Consider the following 10,636-nt stretch of genomic DNA (forward strand, 5'->3'; position numbering starts at 1 on the left):
CAGTCCTCAGGTACGTCTCTGTCCACACGTCATCAAACTGGTTTCTCATGACTGAGTTCACTGTACTCGAGTCCTCCACCGTGTGACGCCATCGTATTCATATGGACCAAAATCTCAGGAGTGTATCCAGTACCTTTGTACCACGAAGAGCCGAAGCAGCACTGAAGGAGGGTTGAATCCAGTACGAGTAAGGTGTGACCACGAAAGTATATTTATCAGGTAACTGTATTTTAAACTCCTTTAAATGTCACCAAGTCCTCAATGACCCACGCGGTGTTCGTATTTTTAGTTTGGTTTAATGTTTCTCACTGTATGAGACTTCACCTGAAAGGCAAAATCTTCTGCTCTATTAAAATGTGCCTGCTCAGGTGGGCGACTGCTGCACATTCAACGTGGACTCATTTAAAACACAAGCCCTTTAAAACCTATAGTTTGTATTTAGGCTGAAGAATATTAAAGATGCCAAACAAACAAGGGCACAAAGACGCTGTGTGTGTGTAGCAAACATGACTTTATTAGAAAGTCCAGGCTGTTCTCTCTGAGCGTGTCAAAGAAGTACAGAAGAAACACTGATGATGATGATGATGAGCGACTCCCACCTTCCACCATTCGGTCTAAGATGGACTAATATATTTCAAAGGTTAAATAATCACTTCAGCCTCAAAGCTCCTTCACACACAGGGGACCGATCCAGGCTGAACAAAGAAACATGTTGAACATTCAAACCACAGATAACAAAACTCAGGCTGGTTCACAACACGATGAAACAAATGCAGGACAGCCGGACGGAGCTGGGCACGCGAGCAGGTGGGTTAATCACGCAGGAAGTCAGATTTCTGCTCAGTAATGGTCTGCACCGAGAGAAGAGCCAAGCAGGAATCTGTAAACCCAGGTTTAACACAGAAAGAGCAGCTGTGCTTAAATGTTTCAAGCTCGAGTAGGAAACCTGATTTCAGTGTCACTCATGAGGATTCGTGGCGTGAGCGTTAGGATGAAGAGCGAGAAAGTCAGAATTGGTCGATTTAGGCAACAAACTGTTCTGAGAGGTGAGCAGGTTCATCATAGTCGGGCTTCCTCTGCTGCTGGATCATCGAAACCTCAAAGCCTGACAGAGACGATGGGTTTCAAGCCTGATAACAAAGTTCGATGCAGGCTTTCGTCTTTACAAAGCTGTAACTTTACAGAAAAGATGAATATCTCTAATTTCCCTTCCTGCTGATCTGGCGATCCAGTGTCACTCCTGCCTTTATTAAGATTTCCATGACTGACGATGAGAATCCTAAAGGCTGCATTATGTGAACTGAATTATCGTACGTTTAAATTTACTTGGATAGATGATTTTATATTTAAAGCACAAAGCCTAACTTTGTAGAGATTTTTAGTATAACACGGAAACCTCATTTGATTTCAAGATTAGTCTGCAATGCTGCTCCTTTCCTTTGTATTTAAGGAACTCAAACAGCTCTTTTGGATGCTGCTCACATCCCTCTGGGTCACTCAGAAGCCCTCTGAAGAGAAGCCAGCTGACTATTCGACTTCAGCTCTTACTGGTGTCCAGTAAACCTCACACTGCTTCCTGTCCATGAATCTTGCATGCACTGAGCTGCAGAAAAACCAGGCGCAGCAGGAGGTTTTTTCTTTTTGTTTCAGTGTTTAAAGGACAAACCTGGGTCAACAGATTTTACACCTGCAGTAAACCCAACCCGGTAACAAAGTCAGGAAACCGGCCTCATGCGGAGGCACAATAAGGAGGTAGTGGAGCACATTATGTGAGCATGCATGGAGGCTTTGGAGGAAGGCATCGCTGGGGTGGAGGAGCACTGAGGAGAGGCTGGATTTGGCGTTCGGTGGTGCAGACTCGTCCTGTGACTTGTTCGTCCATCCCTGAAGAGCAGCTCAGTAGAAGAAATACACTGAGGACAGCAAACACAGATATTTGTCTCTGAGTGATATTTAAAAGTAAAAAGAAGCTTTTATAACCCTTAGAGTGCAACAGACTGTAAAATCCTCCTAGGACGTCTCCTGGTGCAGCTCTGGATCATCTTCTGCTTGTCTGCTTTTTTTAGGCTGCTCTGATTGCTCTGTACTTTCAAACATCAACTTCTGCATCAAACTGCTCTGATTTTACACGAGGATCTGCAGCTCTGAGTGCAGACAGCAGTCAGTGATGGGTGCAGCTACCGGCTCTGAAAGTAAAGTAAAGTAAAATTTGCTAGCCTTTGAAAAACCTAATCGGCAGAGTGTGTCTGCAAACTTTCCTTAAAATGGGTTTTAATGTTTCTGCAGAAGAAGCAGAACAGGGCTTCCAGGAAGCTGAACCTCCATACTGAAAATGCTCCACAGGTGCACATAAGGAGGCCAAGAAACCACATGCAAAAATAAGAGAAGGCTTTATTTTACTCACAGAAAATGACGCCAACAAATATAACACCTACAATGGCCATGATGATCATCATCTGGAAGAAAGACAAAACAAACAGAGCCATCAGAAACAAAAGATGAACTTAAGAAGATGAAACAGCCGTTTAATTCCACCGAGACAATAAATCACTCCATCGTCTGCTGCTTATCAGCCTCCAACCCCCTCCTCCAGCTCCTCAGAGGGGATACTGAGGTGTTCCCGGGTCAGCAGAGACATCATCTCTCCAGCTTGTCTTCAGTCTGCTCGGGGTCTCTTCTAACCCAGACATGTGTCCACCAAACCTGGCTTGTTTGTTGAGAAGCGCTGGCTCCTGTTTGAGCGCTTTCCGGAGCACTGTGGTCCTAGCTAGAAATAATCTTTCACTTTAATTTTAAGTAGAAACAGTGCACAAGTAGAAGTTACAATTAATTATAGCCTCAGTTTATTTACCTGCAAATATACATTTTAAGGTCCTTAATATACATTACTGTGTTTAAAATAGGTATAAACCTTCTCATATTACGTTTCAGCTTTCAACAAAATGTGAAGAAACCACAGCAATGACTTCATGTGAACATCTGTGGACTGTGCTGAAGAGAAATCAGCTCAACTTCAACTGGCCAAACACCGCCCCCTGGTGGTGAAGGTCATTATTAAAATTTGCAGAAGGTAATTGCAAAAGAGAGCGATTATTCTTTTACTTATTCTCGGTCATGTATTCAGTCTCAGCGGTACAAACAATCCCAGTAAGCCTAAAGTGTTGTTTCAGCTCTTGATCTGATGGTCTTCATATGATAATCTGAGACACACAGTTGTTGCTGTGTTGCTGTTCAAACCTTTAGTTTAAAGGGAGCAGTCAATCAGGAGAACGATGGTGTAAGCTGAGGGTGGCCTTAAACGCTCTTTTTTGTAATTATTCCCCCAAATTTGTTGAATTAGTTCAGTGAGAACTGGATTTTACAGCTGGGCGATGATCTGTCTGTAGCTGCGAGGTGGTCCCATATGTTTCTTCCTTTCTTCTCAAAGTCTGAATTTTCTTTCTATTTCTGTATAACAAGATGGACTAATTGCATTTCCCTTGATGCTAAACAAGCTGTTTCTGCACTCTTGTGTGAGTCTGAGATAGAGATTCATATAACTTTGATAATACTGAGTCATTTTTTGTTGAGCTAGTGCTTGTTTCTCTTTGAAATGTGTGGTTTCATTTTAAAAGGTACTTTTTAAAAGTTAACTTTGGACTAAGAAGTTCACCGCCAGGGGGCAGCATTTATAGATTTTAGATGTGCACTGCTGTTCTTTTAACTTTGGACTTTTCTTTGTCACCCATGTCCTTTCCCAGGCTGTCGTTTGAAATAGAATGCATTTTTTAATTATTTCCATCATTAAATAAAGACATTGTCCTTGTGGCACTGCCTGTCCATATTTCAACTTCAGCTGATATCTCGTTGACTTTTTTATTTTTTAAAGCTTCAGTAAGTTTTTTGGGAGGTTTTGAACTTCTTTTAAATACAAGAAATTACAATAACTGCCATTAAAGGAAGCTTTTGAAGTTTGCAAGCAGAGGCCAAGAATAAAAATAAAAAGAGTTTAAATGAGCCGAGTAGGCGTGGCCAACTAGAAATATAAAGCAGACGACGCCCTGCAGATTTTAATATATGTCATGTTGCACAGTGTGCGTGTGTGTTGATCTAAATTCCCCATAAATAAAATCCACATGATGACATTAGAGTGAAACAGGCAGGAAATCACCTCTGATGGGGGGAGGGCGAGAGAGATTAACAAGAACAAGAGGTTTAGAGAGAGAGAGAGCGATTGGTGGTGACTGTGTGTGTTTGAAATGTGTGTGTGTATTCAGAGCTGTTCAGTGTTTACATATAAAGAAAGAAAATCTCCTAACTGTCATTGAAAAAGCTAAAAGAAAATGTTTTTGTGTGTTTTTAGAGCATTTTGTTTGGGTCTATTTTCAGCGGCGTATGAATCCACATTTGTTCTCTGCCCACTGTGAGAGCAGGAGTGTGTTTATGGTGACAGTGTGGGTCATTAAAGCAGAATAAAATGCATCACATATGATTGTTCGGATGTATCCATGTACAAACGTGTGTGTGTGTGTGTGTGTGTGTGTGTGTGTGTGTGTGTGTGTGTGTGTGTGTGTGTGTGTGTGTTGGATAGGAGGAGTTACGTCACACATCACAGCTGTCTTTTTAATCCCTGACTGTCATTCTAATCCAGATTGAGATTTTCCTCTTCCTCTCTCTGATTTGCTGTCAGTCAAACAGTCTCTCCTCCTCTCCTCTAATGTAATCCTCTTCCTCCTCAGGCTATCCAGCGATTGGACGGTCTGAACTGTACAGAGGGGAGGTGGGGCTTGATGGACTGACGCTGAGATAAAAAAAGACCTGGCATCTGAGGCTGGATGGATGAAGAGGAGATGCTGTGAGGTAGTGATGGATAAGTTAAATGCACTTAATCGGTACATTAAACTGAAACTGTTCGTGCAGCTTCATTTCTACCTGTTATGATCACAGATTAACATGAAAACAACACATTGATTATGTAAAGATAATTTCAAAGTTTTCTGAAATCTTTTCCACAACAAGGGATGTAACCTGTTTAAACACCTGTTACCACAAATATCTAATCGGCAGCAGCTGAATGCATTGAAGCATGTAGACGTGTAAAATGATCCACAGGGATTTTCCTGCACAAGCATCTCTAGAGTTTAAGAATGACATGAAACAGAGAATATCCAGCGAGCAGTAATGGTTGCTGATGATGTCATAAATCAGGGGAGCATTGCCAGACTGCTTTGAGCTGATAGCAAGCCAGTGGTAACTTAATAACTGCTCATTCCAACTAAAGTATGCAGAAGAGCATCTCTCCACCACAGCCTGTCTGACCATAGTCGCTGACCATGCCAATCCTTTTATGGCCACAGTACATCCATATTCTGCTTCCAGCAAGATAGCACACCTCATGCCACGAACTAAAATGATCTCAAGCTGATTTCTTGAACATGACAGTGAGCTCAGTGTATTTGAACAGCCTCCGCAGTCACCGGATCTCAATCCAACAGAGCACCTTGGGGACCAGGAGATTTGCATCATAGATGTGCAGCTGACAAATCTGCAGCGCTTGCGTGAAAATGTGGAGCTAAATCTCTGAGGTAAGTTTCCAGCACTTCACTGAATAAATGCCACAAAGTATTAAAGCAGTTCTGAAAGCAAAAGGGGTCCAGCCCATCTACAGGTGCACCTAATGTTCTGCAATCTTGATTTGTAACTCTATATATTTACTTCAGCTGTGTTGTGATCATTATTTCAGTAATGTTATGTTTAGAGTTTGATGCGTGAAGATCTATAAAAAAAAAACAAAAAAACACTTTAATGGTGGTTTCTACTCAGAAATCCGAGGCCACACTGTCTGCTGCAAGAAACCAACCGGAGGGGAGGATGTGGGGTGATGGGAAGGAAACGTGGAAAAATCTCCTTGTGTCACACCCACCTTGCAATTTTTCCACCAGTACTTGTTCTTGAGTTTGGCAGCGCTGCTCTCGAACTGCGAGGCTCCGGCCTGCAGGGCGTCGGCGCGGTCGTCCAGCTCCGACAGCTTCTGATCTCTCTCCAGGACTTTGTCCACATTCACACGCATGATGTCCACCACCTGAGGGATGAAAACACCCATCAGCATCTCTGATACGTTTTCCATTTGCTCGTAGTGAGCTGCAGTCCTCACCTCGTCCACCTGTGCCTGTGTCTGCTGGAGTCGTCTGTTGCTCGTCAGGTTTGGGGCCTGAGCTGGAGGACCCCCCTCACCTTCCGGGGCCCCGGGAGCTCCTGGAGTCCCTGCTGCATCTGGAGTCGACCTGCAGGGAAAATGTGAGTTTTGTAACAAGAATTCAGTCAAAAATGACTCATTTATCCCAGCAGTAGAATACAGTTAGAGGTAGGCATCTAGGCTTTGAGCGCATAACTTCAGGCTTATGTGCAATATATATAAAGATGGAGTGGTGACTAAACATCCCTGTGGCGTCCAGAGGTGGATGTATGGGTTGTGGGGGCACTGAGAGAGCAGACAGTGATGCAGGGCAACAGCAGCACTGACATGTCAGAGGGGAAAAACAGCTTGAAGGCCATTTAAAGAATGCTGCTTAAAGGCACTGCAGCTCCTTGACTTTTCAAAGCCGACTGCTGCCTTGACTTTTGAAATACTGTATATAAACAGATAGTGTGTATGTAGGTCAGATCTATAGCTAAAGGTTCTACGTGGATCTCTCTAGAAAATAACATGTTTTAGCTGCAAAAGTTTACTTAAAGCTCAAAAAGCATTTAGGAACTAAGAACTCAACAATAGGAAGGAAACTGTCATGTAGCAAAGTGTCTATGTGTATGCAAAGGCAGCAGAAGAGACTTTATTAAGAAGAAGAAGTGATTTCACCACCAACATACTTGTTGATTCCTTCTTTTTCTTTCAGTTTAACAAAAAGTAGCAGCTGGAAATACATAGGAGGAAACACGGTGCTGAATGGACCAATCAGGGTTGTTCTGTGGTGTAGAACAATGATACGAGGTGTAGTTAGAGTTCCAGAAAGGTTTCAGGTTTAAAACAGCAAAACTTTTCATTCTTGTGCAGCTCCAAATCTCAAATGTTAAATCAGCAATCAGACGCATGGCTGCACAAGAGCATGAAAGACATTCAGTTTTCTACACTGATGAAATATTTCTGACTATATAGTCTGATTTCCTTTGGTGCCGCCCCTCTAAACGCCCCTGTGTGAAGGAACTGCACATATAGTAATGATAATAATAATAATGAGATGAACTTGGTTTAAAATGGCCAAATATTTGTTTTAAGAAAGAAAAAAGAAAAACAACAGATTTAAAGGGTGTGCAGCACTCTTGATTTTCTCCTTTTTACTTTTGATCCTTGCTCATCGGCCGAGGCAGCAGTGAAGCTGTGACAGTCGAGAGCTGCAAGGTTTTCATGGAGCGCCAGCCTCGATGAGCACAGCTGATGAATGAATCAGGATCGTGATTGCAGGTTTGGGAGGAGCACAGCAGTCTTCAGTTTGGCTCAGACAATAAATACAATATAATTAATAAATATAATAAACCTTTGTGTGCTACTAATATTATGTTTTAAACTCTGAAGTAAGATCTCAGATGATTTTCACAGAGTGAAGCTTGTAATTTGTTAGACCTTAAAAGCAGGAACGCCGCCTGAATTCTAAACACAAACTCTAATTCAGTAATAGAAACATGACTCATCAAAGTTTGGCCTCCGTCCACAAAATCAGAGTCTCAGAGGATGAAACAGCCTCAGCAGCTCAGAAGAGGTAAAGGACAAATTAAAAGAATAAAAAATAAACAGTTTATACACACACACACACACACACACACACACACACACACACACACACACACACACACACACACACACACACACACACACACACACAGTGTTACTGCCAGCAGGCTTGTTTTCCACCCGCAAAATGGAGAAAGATTAGTGCAGCAGCAGCAGCAGCAGGAGTCTGACTGACTGATGGAGATCAACATGCACTAAGTAATCACTCCCCTCCCCCCGCGGGACAAAACACACCAAAAACATTCCCACAGTGGGTTCTCTTCACTCTAAAAACTCCCAGGTGCTTGTAGCTTCGTGTGATATGTTTAAGTCTTTGTTTCTCTCTCTCTCTCTCTCTCTGTGTGTGTGTGTGTGTGTGTGTGTGTGTGACAGGAAATTAAAGCATCACAGCTCAGCCGATCACACTGTTTGATGATAGTTTTGTAGGTGAGTCACCCGGTGAGTCACGGTCGTACTTCTGCAGTCTCAGCACTGACATTTCCAGACAAGTTTCACTTTTGATCCATAAATTTAGAGATAAAAATTGATTTTAAAAATTAAATTAATAAGAAAAAAGGAGTTTGAATTGTGCTGTAGCTGTACCCACCACGGAATTTAATGAGGAATCTCTTTAGTCTGTTAACTACACTTTGTTTTTTGTTTTTTAAAGCAGACATGGATTGAAAGATTTTAGAGGTTTTAAAAAGCCTGAAATAAATAAAAATGAGTCGGAGTACTCACATCTGAGCTGGAGGATGATGGAGATGATCTGACAGAGGGTGAGGCTGGACCTAAACCGAGGAGGAGGACTTCTGTTCTCTGTCTGATGTCTTCATTCACTTTTTCTCTTAAAACACGTAGAAAAACTACAACTGAAGCAGCTGCGCACAGACCGAAAAAACCTTTCGCGTCAGACACAAGTCCCGCCCCTATGCGCGCACACGCACGCATGCCCGCTTCCTCTGTCTCTCAGTTAATCCCAACACAAACCTGACATCATGGGTTACGTTTGAGCATTTGAAACATGCATTTCTGGATTTTTATTATTGTTATTATTTTAATTTGACTTTTTCAGGAGTAAATTTAAACGTCACATCATCAGCCTGCGGTCCATCAGCTCCACCTCAGCCACTCCAACAAATCCTAATTCATGTTTTTTCAGTAAAAACTCGGGACTGAACGTGACTCTGAATAACAGACTTTGTGTGGTGGCAATAAATACTATAAAATACCTGATATTTCATGTTTGATCAGGCTGGGAAGATTCTAAGAACATTTTTTCTCGTGCATAAAAAAATTATTTGTGTGTGTAAATTACAGCTTATTTCATATATTTAAAAATTTCTTTAAAAATTTCTTTCTCTTTCTCTCTTTATGTTACAATAATTATTTTTTTGTTATTTTGTGACTTTTTTCATAAGCCCACAACTTTTTCTTATGAATTTTTGACTTTGAGTTTTTTTTTAAATTAATACACGTTATTGTTATTTTTCCTGGATTTCTTCTTCTTTGTACTTTTTGAAGTTGCCACATCCTCTTCCCAGATTTTTTTTTTTACCACAATTTTAGCCTTTCTCATGTTGTTTTTCCCTCATGAGTTTGTGTTGACAAAATTTAAGCATTTTGTAAATAGTTTTTCCATAACTCATTTGCATGTCACCACAGATTGGAGCGGTGTTAGGTTCCTTCTACACTGACTGAAACACAGTTATGTTCCCTTTGTACAAATATATTTGAAGAATTAAATGTTTTACAGAATTCAAGCTGTGTGCAAAACAGTAAAGTTTTCATGTCTGTGGTATGTTAGCTGAAGGTAGCGTGGGTTGTCACCTGACCAATACTGAGCAAAGTGAGGTGAAAATCAAACGCCCCTCCGTTAATCAGACGTACAGGTGGGGTAACTGTTTCCTGCTGCTTCTGTTTGGTTTGACTGCAGCGAGGTATCCGGTGTTTTCTGTCCTCGGCGTCTTTATGTGAGTATTTAAATGTCTTTTTCTGCTTTTCCTTTTACTCACACTGTGCGGCATAACTGCGCTCTTTTTCTGGATTTTCCGATTTTTTTTCCCACATTTTTCTAAAGTCGAAAATGTTGGGTTTAGATTTTCAGGTGGCTGTTTTTTTGTCACTCTTCAGCAAAATTGCGTGATTTCTTAACTTTAAAATGGTTCATTTTTACCTTCATCTCCACTGGTTTCTGTGCTTTCCCCCCCTGGACTTTGTGCACACTGCACAGCATTGTAGTGCATAGAGTGCATAGCTATTAGAATAATTTCCACTTGATTGATTTCTTTTTTGAATGGAAAAGTTCTGCAATGGCAAACACCAAGAAAAAGAGCAAGTCATGAGTGGATCCTGCTTTTGAACTTTGGGCTTGTAAAGACAAACTGCGATGTCTCTGAAGGAGTGAAACGTCTAATCTGAATACAAAGCATTTATTTTTTAAGCGTGTGCTTCTCTATACACATTTCAGACTAACAGTACAACTGATTAGTGTTTAATTTGAATACATGTAATTTCTGCCCAGTTAATCCACTGAGATCAGACACTGAGATCAGACTTGTGTAAGCAAATTATATCAAAAGCAGTCCTCTCATCCAAAACGCTTCTTCAGATCTAAAACCTGAAGGAGAAACCAGGTATTTTCTGGTGAGGTTGTGACCTTGGACATCCGCACAGCTGCTGTCATCGTGTAGATCAGGGTGTCAGGATGTGACTTTCATCTGTAAAAGGCTCTGTGGATGATGATAGCAGGTGTTGTAGCCCACCTCCTCTGTTCACTAACACGAACAGCCAGAAAAAACACCAAATGTTGCACAGCGGATAATAAAGTGACGACAAAACTTCCTCTAAATGGAAGAACAAACGGCGTGAAAGACAAAGATAACTTGGAAA

The 10,636-nt window shown here is 41.4% G+C and overlaps 1 protein-coding gene across 1 annotated transcript; it reads right to left on the minus strand.

Moving 5' to 3' along the window:
- Positions 1–492: 492 nt before the first annotated feature.
- On the minus strand, positions 493–8,668 carry LOC147303296 (vesicle-associated membrane protein 3-like). Its single transcript, XM_086280648.1, has 5 exons — positions 8,486–8,668; positions 6,134–6,263; positions 5,903–6,061; positions 2,405–2,456; positions 493–1,913 (listed from the first exon to the last, which is right to left on the minus strand). Coding segments are annotated over exons 1-5 (360 nt in total). The 5' UTR covers positions 8,488–8,668; the 3' UTR covers positions 493–1,896.
- Between the last annotated feature and the right edge of the window lie 1,968 nt (positions 8,669–10,636).

This window comes from Aulonocara sp. 'chitande type north' Nkhata Bay, linkage group LG22 (assembly GCF_057382095.1).
Source record: "Aulonocara sp. 'chitande type north' Nkhata Bay isolate Kocher_YH1m ecotype deep benthic linkage group LG22, A_spYH_male_GT1.1, whole genome shotgun sequence".
Lineage (NCBI taxonomy): Eukaryota > Metazoa > Chordata > Actinopteri > Cichliformes > Cichlidae > Aulonocara > Aulonocara sp. 'chitande type north' Nkhata Bay.